This window comes from Equus quagga, chromosome 14 (genome assembly GCF_021613505.1).
Source record: "Equus quagga isolate Etosha38 chromosome 14, UCLA_HA_Equagga_1.0, whole genome shotgun sequence".
NCBI classification, from domain to species: Eukaryota; Metazoa; Chordata; class Mammalia; order Perissodactyla; family Equidae; genus Equus; species Equus quagga.
This window is the reverse complement of record NC_060280.1, coordinates 39,277,695-39,291,677: the sequence shown is the minus strand read 5'-3', so window position 1 is coordinate 39,291,677 and position 13,983 is coordinate 39,277,695. Positions and strand designations below refer to the sequence as shown.

Sequence of the window (13,983 nt, the reverse complement as noted above, 5' to 3'; positions counted from 1 at the left end):
AGTAACCCTATGAGGGTGAAAAAAATCCCCACATCACTGACGAGCAAACTGAGGCTCAGAAAGACGGAGTAATTGGCTAAGGTCACGTAGCTAATGAGGAGTGGAGCTGGCCCTCAAACCTAGGTCTGGGGCCAAAGCCTAAGCTTTTGCCGTTGCACTATACTGCTCAAAGTTCCCTAATAACATAGAGCTTGGACCAGAACCCAAGACACTTGCAGACTCTAGGCCACTTGCAGACCTGTCATGTCCTGGTTTGGCCCTCTCAAGACGTGGCAGCTAAAAAAGACACAGCTTCACCTTTCAGTGGTTTCTTGACTGCCTGGTAACTCAGTGGGGCTAAGCTTTCTGGTCAAATGAACAAGTGCAGTGCGCTCAGTACAATGCTGAGCATCTGGGAGAGGATGAAGAAGGGTCCAACATTTGGAAGATAAGACTAGGCCAGCATTGCTGCCCCAAACCAATCTCCAAGCTCCATCTCTGGTTTCCTTCCTGCCTCCAGGGCCGAGGGATCTTTGCCAGTGGAAGTCCTTTTAAGAGCGTGACTCTGGAAGATGGCAGGACCTTCATTCCCGGGCAGGGAAACAACGCCTATGTGTTCCCTGGAGTGGCTCTGGGGGTCATCGCTGGCGGGATCCGGCACATTCCAGACGAGATCTTCCTCCTGACAGCAGAGGTATCACTGTCCCTGCTCCCTTGCGTGCTCCCAATAGGGCCTGTGATCTACAGCAGGTCCTACGCTGGGCCTCCAAAAATTCCTCCCCTTGTCTTTTATATCCACCTGCCCCCAATCCTAGCAGTGGATCCCCAAAATGCGTGAACCTCAAACTTCTGTCAGGATCACCTTGAGGCTTGAACTTTTCTCAAAACACATATGGTGTTTAAGGGAGGATAGGGAATAGTCAATGCGAGGGGGTGTTGGCAGTGAGGGGACATACCTCGTACTGCTCCCTGCCTCCCAGCAGTGCCCATCTAGATGCCTAGAACAAGGGAGATGCCACCAAAGCCACCTGAAACTGTGGGCTTGTGGACCATGACAGGCAATGGATTCTTCCAGCCATGGGTCTTGGCCACGTCACCAGGGTAACTAGTAGCAGAATAAGCCCCACTAGGGCAGCTTTCTGTAAGGAAGGAGGTGGGTTGGGTGTCTCGTTTGCCTGCTCTGAACACCTGGATCTTGAGCACAGTGGGGCTGTGGGGATGCACCTGCTCCAGGTACCTCACTGGAAAAGCTCCCGGAAGGGCTCTCTACTGGACACAATGAAAACAATGAAAGAATTCAGTAAGAATGACAGGCTACATTCATAATATTGGCTACTAATAATAACAGTTACGGTGGCTGACATTTATCAAGTGCTGACTGAATGCCAGGCACTTCACATTTACCCCCACTCTGAGGAAAGTGAGGCATAGAAATGTTTCTGTCGGTAGGTTAAGCTAATCAAAGCCGTATACTTTGATATTAAATATATTTATCCCCAGTGAGCTCCAAAGGCTCTTCTGTGATTTCTGACATCCATCTGCATTTCACCCTCACCGTGGCACTGGTGGGAGGCCCAAACCAGCAAGACACGGCAATGGCTTCCATGCAGCCCTATCCAGCCCCGCTTCTGTGTGTCCCACAAGGACCTGCCTCATGCACCATGTTCCTTCTTACCACTTCTTGGTCTGAGCACAGCTTCAAAAGTCCATACATTAATGTCTCCTGGAGGTTTTTCAGTCTCCCCCAAGCCATGGGCGTACTAGCTGTAGCTTTGTGCCATGGTTCTCTGTCCTTCTTGTTTGAGTATTCTGTGTTTGTATTTCTTCTCATTGCTATGATGGGTGGTAGCCTTGTCTTGTGGCCGTTGGCAGAGCTGTTGAAAACCCCATTGGATGGGAAGAGTCACTTCCTGCTTGGAGTCGGCCAGTGCTGGAGTCTCCCTGTGTAACCCCTAGAGAAATCCGCACCCACCCTGCAATGCAGTGGGACAGTTCAGCTCTATCATTTTGTGAACACTGTCCATAACTACACAGGAACCTCTCCTCAGTCTACTTATTAATCACCTGCTGTGAGCAGGACAAGGCCCCTCCCCTCTAGGTCTTCAAAGACCTGACAAGTTACGTTTCTGAAAAGCGTGCTTTTAGTTAAGACAATTTAAGTTGAATCTGATTTTCCTATGGAAAAAAATAATATAGGTTTTAGGAGATTTACACGCACTATCTCATTTCACCTTGACAACTCTGTAAAATAGGTCTAGTGATTATCCCTAGGTTGTAGACATGGAAAGTGAGGCAGAGAGAGTTTAAGTAATTTGCTCAAGCTCACTGGGCTTGTGTTACAGCACCAAGATGGCCCCAAGCAATGAGACTCCAACCTGCAACCGAGCATTACCAGCACCCACTATCTTAGAAGTGACCACACGTACCACGATATATCTCTTCACTCTTCACCATAACCTTTCTAGTTGCAGATCTAGCCGTGGAAATGCTGCTTCCTCTAAGCAGTCCATCTTCTAGACCTCCACAAAGAGAATCCTTAGAAACATGGAGCAGGCCAACTCTCCTTCCTAATTTCAGGCCTTTGTGTGGCTCCCCGGTGCTTACAGGACAAAGTCCAAACTCCTTCACTCAGTTTCCCTACAAGGCACTTCATCACTGGGCCCTCCTTTCTGCTCTAGCCTCACTGTTAGCCTCCCTCTACCATCAGCCTAGCCAGTGTTCTTTTTCAATCTCGCACTCTCTTGCTCTCTTACCTCTGAGAATTTGAGTGTGCTATTCCTTCTCCCCTTTTCAAGTAACTCCTACTTTGTCCTTCGGGTACTAGCTTATGTCACTTCTTCTGGGAAGCCTTTCCTGTACACAGCATACTGGGCCCTGCCTCCTCTATGTCTATATGTCCCATCTCCTTGCACTCACTTCACTATATTGGACTTGTAATAGTTTAATTGTCCCCTGACACCAGTCTCCAGGATGGAAAAGACTATGGCTTCTCCACCAGGGATCCTCAGCACCCAGCACAGAGCCTAGCATGTCATGGAGTTCAGTGAATGCTGACTGACTGAATGCAAAGGAGAGATGGGAGCATGAGAATGAGGCAGTGGAGAGGGAAGCCCCTTCCCTGACGTCTGCCAAACTCTGAGGCGAGACCAACTCCTTTGCCTTGTCCACCCTCAGACACACAGTTCTCAGAGAGCACCAGTGACTTTTCCCAAATTTAAATTTGACACAAGAAGATTGAGTGGGAGTAGATTCAGAGGCACCACATTAAAGAGGCTGTTCTGCAAGGCTGGCTGAGCACCAGTGCCTGAAGCTGGAAGATGAGGCTTGCAGGAGAGAGCTGGCCCTCAGAGACAGGCTCTGAACCAGGGAGGGGAGCTGTGGGAGGTGCTGTTCCCAGGAAGATGTGCTTAGGGCATTTATTCGGATAAGCCATAAGCCCTTTTGTGATGTCACTCCCTGGAGGAGAAGCCTGTCCTCAGATGGGACCAGGACTAGAAGGGAGAGCTCCAGGAGCCCTGAATACAGAAAGATAAGATGGCACCCAGGATGTTAGTAAGCATGTGGGAGAGCCTGGAACTCAGGAAGTGAGGAACTCAGGGATTCTTATGCAACAGGCTAGACCAGCCAAGGGAGATCCCAGAGTCTGCTTTGCAAGCCATGAGTTTATTTATCTTGGTCTTAATTATTTTCCTTTAGGATTCAGAGAGCCTCATGTTGTTTTAAGCCTCACCCAGTCAGTCTCACAGTACAGAAAGAATGTGTCTTTGCTTAAACCCAAGCATTAAGCCCCTCTGGGGCCACATGGTGGCAGAGACAACAGTGGGAACCACACTGAGTGGCCACCTACGAGGGTTGAGGTGAGACTCTGGGGTAATTGGTTGGGCTTGTTCTGGGAAGGCAGAAACTCAGCTTAGTCTCTCGGTTCTCTCTCTCTCTTCCCAGCAAATTGCCCAGGAGGTCTCTGAGCAGCATCTGTCCCAAGGGAGACTGTACCCACCACTCAGCACCATCCGAGATGTGTCTTTGAGAATCGCCATCAAAGTAAGGGGCATGCTACCCCCTGTAATATGGGTAGTGAGGCTCATCGACCTTCTCTCTCTGTGACTTTAGGAGGGCTAGGGAATGGCAGCTATGGAGACATCCTTAGCTCCTTGGGCTGCACGACATGCAACCCAGAGGCTGGGTGACAATGCCCACTCAGGCCAGTTCTGGGAAAACTCCTGGATTTCCCCTAAAACATCAGGCAGAAAGGTCACCAAAGTCCATAGTTTTGTGGTCCAGAATGTGGGTGGAATTTTTAAAAACTGAATCATAAGTGCCCATTTATACAGAAAGGTCAGCTTGCATAGCATCATGGAAAGAGCTCAGGCTCTGAGGTCCCGGGTCTGCCAGTCAGCAGCAGAGTCACCTGGAGCCAGTCACTTCACATCCCTGAACTTCAGTTTCCTCCTTTTCCAAAGAGACCAGTAATTCCTCTCTCCCGGAGCTCTGGAGAAGATCAAAAGGGAACAGTGTGAAAGCTCCACACTCAGTGCCTTTCTGGCCAGAATAAGATGTTCATTCCTTCCTTCTCTTTCATAATGGCTGGGCCATGGGGTGATCAGATTCATGGAATATTCCCAGTGAAAATGTCACCCTAGAGACAATGCAGAGATGATGTGTTTTCAAAGAATCAGAATGTGGTGCAATGAAGACTGGCCCAAGATTGATAATTGTTGAATCTAGATGATGAACACATGAAGGTTTATTATACTGTTATTTCTATTAGTATATGTGCTTTACATTTTCTATAATAAGTTTTTTAAATAATTTCAGAAAATGCATTGCACAACAGCACGCACTCCCCATGAGTTGTACAGGGCAGGATTCAGAATCAGCCCTTGAGACCAACAGTCCAGCTCATAGTCCAGCTCCACCCTGTCCAGTTCCTTCCTTTGTGGGATATTTAGATTCATGCTCTTCTGAAGCCAAATCTAATACCCAGAGAACAATGTCCAGGCTGTTTTTCCATTCAGCCCACATTTAGAGGGGAGAAAAATAGCAAGTATTGAGCACTTTTGCCTGTTACTTAATTTTATCCTCACATCACTCCAGAGAGAGGTCTCATTACCCCCACTTTACAGATGAAGAAACTGAGGCTCAACAAGGATAATGTCACTGCTGAGCACTCGGAGGCAGTTAGAAGCAGAGGTAGACTCTAGTCTGAGGGCTCCTGACCCTTGCCCAGTGTTTATTCCACTGTTTCACAGCTTCCTATCTAGGCAGGAAGCTCAAAATCCTTCCTATCCAGTGGCTCCATGGGCCACAACTCATGAGAGGAACACATCTAGTTCTTTGGGATATATTCCCCTTCTACAGGCTCCCAAGCAAGGGCCTTTAGGCAGCTTCCTCCTTAAATCCAGTTCCTCAGCCAAACATGTTTTTCCCTAGGTCCTTGACTTCGCGTACAAACACAACCTGGCCTCCTACTACCCGGAGCCCAAGGACAAGGAGGCTTTTGTAAGATCCCTGGTCTACACTCCAGACTATGACTCCTTTACGCTGGACAGCTACACTTGGCCCAAGGAAGCCATGAATGTTCAGACGATCTGACACAGTCTCAGAGGCTGGTGTGGAGCTGGATGAAGCCCAGAGTAATACTGACAATATAAATGGGTTCCAAAATGGCCATCCTTGTCACTGTGTTTTTCCTTTGAACTTTCTGGTGTGAGTGGAGATGCCCAGGCATACAGTGAATGAGAGCGTTGTCCCCAAAGGCCCTGAGAGTTCGCTTTTCTATAGCCCTCCTCTGACTTCCTTCCCAAGATCTCTTCATCTGTTGATTGCCAACTATTGGCTAGACCTTGTGGGGAATCTAGAATCTTGCCTAGAATTCTGCCTTCACAGAGCTCAGGGTTTAGTGGAGGAGATGAGATGTGGACACAATTCATTTTACCACAAGGGAGAAAGTGGTAAGTTCATGAAAGAAGTGCAGATAAAGGTCAAGGGTGCTCCGAGAAGGGAGAGGGTACTTCCCATGAAGACAAAAGAGAAGGCCTCAGGGGGAGCAGTGTTTGCACTGAGTCTCAAGAGTGAAGGATGGGTAGGGGTCATGGGAAAATGAGGAATATGAGGGTAGTCACTGGCCAGAAAGTGTGGCCCACCCATCAGGGCCTTCAATCCCAGTGGAGGAATACACACCCTTGAAGACTCAGATGGGTGCGGGGGCTGAGTGGCTGGAAGCAGCTCACTAGCTAGTCAAAATGGTCACTGCCCTGTGGGTTGTTGAGTATCGGGCATTCTTTTTTGGTTATTACTAAAAGGAAAACCAGAGAAATGTGGGTGGGGAGGGTCAGCAAGCCAAGAAGTGAGGAGGAAGAGAGGCAATGAGAAGAACAGCATGGGGAGTTGTAGGAAAGGCTTGATTTCATTTTCCTGGCTCTTGGAACCCTCTCTGTCTTCCACCCTTCACTGTCTGAAGTAATTCAGCAAACCAGAGCAGCTTTCTTCTAGAATGGTGTCAGTCTGTCCTAGGTGTTTCTTAGATCGAGTTTAGCTATAGTCTTCACCTCCCTTGTGTCCAGCAGAGCCCACACCAGGGGATGGGGTGGGGGAGACAAGCCTGCAGGCTCTGCAATCAAAGACTCTGCTAAATTGCTACGACCTATTGGGATGGCAGCTTCCAACCTCTAGTTTCATTGTATAACACAGGAAACAATACACCATGCTTATGGACCTACGGCTGTCCACCCCTGCTGCCAGCTCAGCCTCAGGATCCCCACTGCCCAAAATGAATAGATCCTATATGGCCACCTCTCAGAGCCAGGCCAGGTGGACTTTTGGGCACCTAGGAGAGTAATTAGCAGAGACACCAGTCACCCCTTGCCCAGGTCTTATTCTTCCAACATCTGCGTCCTTCCTTCCTTCCAAGAATATCCCGAGAAAGCATTCCTGTACTTATAAGTCCTGGGCTCACAGAGAATGAAAAACTCTTCAGAAGAGGATTTGAAGAGTGAAGCTGGAATCTGAACACCAGGGAACCTTTTACACTATCTTTTCTACATGCTGTCCCACAACTTCCTCTGTACCCCAACTACACTTCCCTTATACTCAATGTATTAGAAAAGAAAAATAGTAGAGAAAAATCCATGAAACAAAAACAAGTTCTTTGAAAAGATCAACTAGATTAACAAACTTTAGGTAAACTGAACCAAGAGAAAACAAAGAAGATACAAATTACATTTCCTTTGTTCCAACCACACTGAACATCTTGCTGGCACTAATAAACCCATGACTTTCAGGCCTGTGCCCTCTACATGCTTGGTTTCCACCTGGAAAATCTTTCTCTCTGCTTCCCTGCCTTTTGTCAATTAAATCTGATAAATTTTCTGCTTTTTGCTTGGAGACATCAGTCATCTAGAGTTCAAATGCAGTTGGCTCCAAGATGTCTTCCTGGATAGTTAATAATTACATTAGAAATCAACAACAGGAAAAAAGATATGAAATATCCAACTATTTGGAAATTAAACAATACATTTCTAAATAACCCATGGTTCAAAGAAGAAATCACAAGGTAAATTATATATCTTGACTTGAATGAAAAAAATCAATGAGTTGTAGCTAAAGCAGTGCTTAAAGGGAAATTTTATAGCTTTAAATGCCTATATCAGGGAAAAAAGAAAGAAAGATCTAAAAGCAATAACATGCACTTGTTAACAAACAAGAAAAAGGAAAGCAAACAAAATCCAAAGCAAGCAAAGATTAGAGCAGAAGTCAACAGACAAGAAATTGAATTAGTAATTATAAATCTTCCTACCAAGAAAAGCGAAGGCCCAGATGCCTTCATCTGTGAATTTTATCAAAAATTCAAAGTAGAAATAATACCAATGCTTCACAAACTCTTTCAGAACATAGAGGAAGGAACGCTTCCCAAATCATTCTATGATACTGGTATTACCCTAATATCAAAAACACAAGGAAAGAAACTACAGACGAATATCCTTCATGAATATAGATGCAAAATCCTAAGCAAAATATTAGCAAACCAAATCCATCAACATAAAAGAATCACACAAAATTGAATAAGTGGGATTTATCCCAGGAATATGAAGTTGTTTTAACATTTGAAAATTAATCAATGGAGTACATGATATTAATAGAATGAAGGACAAAAACCACAAGACCATGTCAATGGAGTGGAAAAAGCATTTGAAAGATATCCAGCACCTATATATGATAAAACTTTCAACAGAGTAAGAACAGAAGAGAACATCCTCAACCTGATGAACCAACAGCTAACATCATACTTAATGGGGAAAAAATGAATACTTTCTCCCTAAAATCTGGAACAAGGCAAGGATGTTATTTTCACCACTTTTGGTCAACATGGAAGGTCTAGCCAGTTAAAGAAATAAAAAGAAATTAAAGGCATCTAGATTGGAAAGGAAGAGTAAAACTGCCTTTATTCACAGATGACATAATCCTGTATGTAGAAAACGCCAAAGACTAGAATAGCATTCCCCTCTCTCTGTCTCTCTCTCTCTCTGCCTCTCTCCCTCCTAATAAATGAGTTTAGAAAGGTAATAGGATGCAAGGTCAATATACAAAAATCAATTGTATTTCTGTATACTAGCAGCAAACAATCTAGAAATAAAATTAAGAAAATTCCATTCACAATAGCATCAAAAAGAAAAAATACTTTTAGAAATATAAGAAGTGCAAGTCTTGTACACTGAACACTACTGCTAATAGAAATTAAAGACCTGTATAAATGAAGAGGTTCCATGTTCATGAATTTGAAGCCTCAGTATTGTCAAGGCTACAGTTCTCTCCAAATTATCTATAAAATCAACACTATACCTTTCAAAATCCTTGCAGGCTCTTTTTGTAGAAATTGACAGGCTGATCCTAAAATTTATATGGAAATTCAAAGGACCTAGAATAGGCAAAATTTTTGAAAAAGAACAAAATATACCACCAAATTTCAAAATTGACCATAAAGTTACAATGATCAAGACTCTGTGATTATGTAGATCAATGGACAGAATTGAGAATTCACAAATAAGTCCTTACATTTACGGTAAATTGATTTTTCAACAAATCTACCAAAATAATTCAATGGGGGAAAGGATAGTCTTTGAATAAATGATGCTGGGACAACTGGATATCCACATGCAAAAAAAAGTGAATTTAGACATTTACTTCACACCATACACAAAAATTAACTCAAAATGGATTACCGACTTAAATGTTAGAGCTAAAACTATAAATTTTCTAGAAGAAAATATAGCAAAATAACTTTTGTCACTTATGGAAGAGAGTTCTTAGATACAATTTAAAAGCATGATTCTTAAAAGTACTGATAAATTGTACTCCGTCAAATTTTAAAACTCTTACACTTCAAAATACACCATTAAGGGGAAAAAAATGACAAGCAACATACTGGAACAGACTGTGAGAAAATATTTGAAAATTGTCTATCTGATAAAAGCATTGGATCCAGAATATATAAAGAACTTTTACAAGTCAATAAGAAGACAACAAACAACTCAGTTGAAAGAAATGGGCAAAATATTTGAACCAACATATTACTAAAAAAGATATGCAAATAGCTAACAAGCACACAAAAAAGATGCTTAACATCGTTAGTCATTAGCCATATGAAAATTAAAACCACAGTGTGATACCACTTCACACTTAGAATGTCCATAATAAAAAAGACAGTAAGTGTTGGTGAAGATTGGAACCTCTTCTTCCAGCAGGACTTTGTTTCCTAAGCACTATGAGATTAAGGGAGATTTCCCTGTCTTTTAAAAGTTTTCATTCTAACTCGCCAGCCTCTCATACATAGCCCCAGAGCTCAGCAAGTATCATTTAGTATAGTGGGTGCAGCAGTTGCACCACCCAGATCCCTTTTCACGTCTGAAACACACATTCCCCCAGCTGTGTTATCATCTGGAAGCTCACAGCTGCATCCCTCCCTGGGAACTGCATTTGACTGAAGGAAGATGTTTCATCCAAGGGTACGCCCTCATCCCCAGGGATAGCCTGCATCCAAGGACTGGTTGATTCATGTCCAAAGGGCAACACCCTTGCCTCAAATGGGGACATCTCTAAATGGCCATCCCAGCTTCAGAGCTCCCTTCAAGATTGGCTGAGGCCACTGTTGCAACTATATGTGTCACCATTCAACTTCTTCTGCCATATCCTAGTTCTCTTGCTCCCTCACAGGTGTTGTTGGGACAACTCCCCAGTAAACCTCCAAATGCAAACCTCAGATTCAGTATCTGTTTCCTGAGGATCTCAACTTGCAACATGTGGCGGGAACCGGTCAACCTTGTCAATTTTCCAATCTGTTGCACCAGCCCCCCATGACCATCAAAAGCTTTGCTGGGTTTCTCTTTCCCTCAGTAGAGACCCTCTGCATGGACCAAGCCTGATCCTTGGTCTGTGTCCAGAACCAGTAAATGCCCCCGGCGAACAAAATGGCCACTCACCTCAAGAGAGCACCTCCCTCTCCGGAATTCCTATCACCTAGTCCTCGTTGCTTTCATGTTGTATTTTACTAACATGTCTTTAAACATACGACTTTTGTAATTTATCCATATTTTTCTGGTTGTTGCAGGCAGGGTTTTGGGCTGCCATGATCTACTACATCCTATCCAGAAGTGGAAGTTTAGACACAGATTTTCAAAATTCCAAATGTATGGATATTATATTTTTGTTCCTAACTTAACTGAAGTCAAAGAATTTACTTGTATTATTCAAATATTTTAAAATTTGCTGAAATTTTTTTCTGTTAAATATAGTCAAATTTAATAAGATATTTCATATACTTAAAAAGAAAATGGATTCTCACTTTTGGACAATGTCCCTTATATGTTTATGGAATCAAGCTTGTTGTTTCATTCAAATCTATATCCTTAATGATTTTTGTCTCCTTGATCTGTTCCTGAAAGGATAGGAAAATTTCCCACCACTATGCTAAACTTGTCAATTTTCCTTGTAGTTCTCTCCATATTTGCTTTATATATTTTAGACCAGTGTTATTTGATGGATAAAGTTTAGAATTGTTATAAGTTCCTGATGAACTGAAAATTTTGAAACTTTATTTCCTTTATCTCTAGTAATGCCTTTGCTTATTAACACAGCTATATTATCTTGCTTAGATAATATAAGCAATTATATTTCTTCTCCTGCAATTCCTTACTTGTTTAGATGTCCAAGCTCTTGTACTAGCTGGTGAATGGTGAACACTGACAAATTATTTCCTTCATAGAACTATATTCCCAGGGGCTGGCCTGGTGGTGCAGTCGTTAAGTTCGCACATTCCGCTTCAGCGGCCCGGGATTCACCAGTTCAGATACTGGGTGTGGACCTACCCACCACTTATCAAGCCATGCTGTTGGCAGGCGTCCCACATATAAGGTAGAGGAATATGGGCATGGATGTTAGCTCAGGGCCAGTCTTCCTCAGCAAAAAAGAGGAGGATTGGTGGCAGATGTTAGCTCAGAGCTAATCTTCCTCAAAAAAATAAAGAAAGAACTATATTCCCAGCAGTATGACTATATGGTTAAACGAACATTAATATATCTCACCATTTTTTCAATTAAATAATAAAACAAAGTATCACATATTCCAAATATTAAGTTACACAGTTCAAAAACCATATAAAATATTAGATGTCTGATGAATTCATTGGTAGAAATCCATTCTTTTTTGGTTGGGAAGACAAGAAAAAAATACCACACTTCAAACAAAAATAAGTTAATAAATAACTTCCAGTAGGTACGGCAAAGAATTAAAAGCTTTTCAGAAATTTTACAATTTAGAAATGTTTTAGCTACAAAGCATTTTCACCTTTAAAAAAAAAAGAGTTTTTCTAAATGAAAGGACCTATTGTATACACCCTGGACAAGACAAAGGCAACATTTTACTAGAATATTTCCTAGCCTCCTCCCATTTTGTCTTCAGGCCCTCCCCTCTAGGTTGCACCCCAAGTGTAAATACTAAGTTAAGTGAAAGACTTTTTTGTCTGAAGATATTACACACATGTGCTTCTGTAGAATGTGTATTTTACGTGAACTTTCAACCAGAGATTTGTGATTTTTCAAAATGGAGGTTTTCATAACAGCACAAAATGAGATTTATAGAAGTAAATCACCATAAGTCTTGGTAAGGATCCAACAAATCAGTTGTCGCACAAACCTGATGTATACTGGTAGGCATATGAGGTGGTAAACAGTAAGGAGCAGACAAATAACCATATAGGCCCTACTTGCAATGTTTGAAATGACTGAAGGAATAAACCACGTGTGGTTTAGAGTGCTGTTCATAATTCCCAGGATTTTAATTCTGTATGATACTAAAAAATACACAAGTATTATGCTGGGTATTTTGGCACCTAATCTCTCAACTTTTTACATATTGTTTCTGATGTGGGAATAGTAGTAAGCCAAACAGGTTGCAATTCGGTCAAGCTGGTGGCTTTTCAATACTGCTATGGAATCTTCGTTAGAATTGTCAGTCATGAAGCCTACATGTTGGCTAACATGTGCAGTAAACTAAGTCCTGTCTCAAGTTCCACTTTGAAAGCAACAGCATCAGGCAGCCAAGTTTTATTGAACGCAACAGGTGTTTCTATGACCCCAGGAGTCTTTGAAGCGCAGCCGCATTTTAGAACGGTATTTCTCCAAATACAAAAGTTGCTTGCTGTTAAAAGCTCCCCGCCGCTTTTGTCTTATAAACTGTACTGCATCTTCATTTTTCATCCCACCTTCAATTAATGCTAGGGCAACAAGCACTGGAGTTCTCCCAAGACCTGTAACACAGTGAACGGCAATGCAACAACCAGGTTCTTCACGAAATTTACTCTTTACAAGACTTAACCAGTCATCAACAATCTGGTTAGAGGGCGATGAGCCGTCATCAAAAGGCCAATCCAGAACCTGGATGCCTTCTTTCTCCACGACAGCAGTGTCATAAGTTGCTTCACATACTCTTACTATTGTGGTAACTCCATATTCCTTAAGTTCCTCTATAAATCTGTTTAAGGTTGCACTGGTTGGATTGCGTGTAATAAGAAATCTCATGTTCCTGTATGTGACTTCCACAGGGGCTAGGCAGTTCATTGGAGCCATGTTAATTTAAAAACACACAATACGGTTACAAAAACTTTTTAAATTTTTGAATACAGAAATGATGTAAAGAAACTGAGGTCTGCTCCAATAGACTCCACTCGAAATTCTCAACGCTTTGAATATGCAACTGGGAGCAATCGGAAATGAAATGAACCCCCTAACAAGAAGCAATCCTCCAGTTCAGTAACACTGAGTCAAAGGGAAGGAAATGCAGGAGGTCGGAATTCTTGTGAAATGCTCTGATTTCAATTCTACTCGTCTGCGCACAGGACGACCGCTCGGACTGGGGCTTCCTGGTGCAGCAGCAATGGACGTCCACAGTTCACTCGTCCTCAGGAAGGTCGTGCTGTGCCTGGCAGTAATCTCCGGGGCCCTTCAGAAACTCCATCCAGGCGTGACCAAGACCACCACACAAAGGAGGCTGTTCACTCATTAAAGATTGTAGCCCAGTCATACAGCCGGTCCCCCGGCAGCGACACAGGCGGCGGCGGCGGCAGAGTAGGGAGCGGGGGTGGTCGTCGGGGAAGAGCGGCGGCGGCGGCGGCGCGACCCAAGGCCCCCGCGTGCGCCAGCCTCGAGAGCGCCATTCCGCGCGCGCCGAGGCGTTGTGGCGTCACAAGCCCTCTCTTTTATAGCGGCCGTGACGTGCGCTCCTCTTCACCAATCGCGGCCGGGCCAGCCGGGAACCTCAGAGCGAGGGCCCGAGGCCCGCCCCCCGGAGACGCCAGCGCGCCGGGGCCGTGGGGCACCGACTCCCGGAGGGAGAATTGTGGAGCCTGAGGCGCTTCACCTCCGGGTCGGGAGGAAAGTGACTGAGGAGGGGCGCGGTGGGGATGCTGGAGGAGGAAGCCTGGAAGAGGCTGAAGGGAGACGTGGGGCTGGACTA

At 43.9% G+C, this 13,983-nt stretch overlaps 2 protein-coding genes across 4 annotated transcripts in view; one reads left to right on the top strand and one right to left on the bottom strand.

Annotated features, from left to right (window-relative positions):
• The window catches only part of ME3 (malic enzyme 3), a 178,866-nt gene extending 173,219 nt beyond the window's left edge, over positions 1-5,647 (top strand). For all 3 annotated transcript variants that reach the window (XM_046684600.1, XM_046684599.1, XM_046684601.1), the window contains exons 13-15: positions 500-673; positions 3,922-4,020; positions 5,410-5,647. In XM_046684600.1, the coding sequence (XP_046540556.1) occupies positions 500-673; positions 3,922-4,020; positions 5,410-5,571 (435 nt within the window). In that variant the 3' untranslated portion in view covers positions 5,572-5,647. The remainder of the gene's footprint in view (positions 1-499; positions 674-3,921; positions 4,021-5,409) is intronic.
• A 6,928-nt stretch (positions 5,648-12,575) lies between these two features.
• LOC124225842 (protein tyrosine phosphatase type IVA 1-like) lies at positions 12,576-13,097 on the bottom strand. Its single transcript, XM_046638563.1, has one exon. It carries the CDS (start codon positions 13,095-13,097, stop codon positions 12,576-12,578), a length of 522 nt encoding a protein of 173 aa, XP_046494519.1.
• Between the last annotated feature and the right edge of the window lie 886 nt (positions 13,098-13,983).

Coding starts and splice junctions, on each gene's coding strand:
- LOC124225842 (XM_046638563.1), bottom strand. CDS start 13,097: ATGGCTCCAATGAACTGCCTAGCCCCTGTGGAAGTCACATACAGGAAC.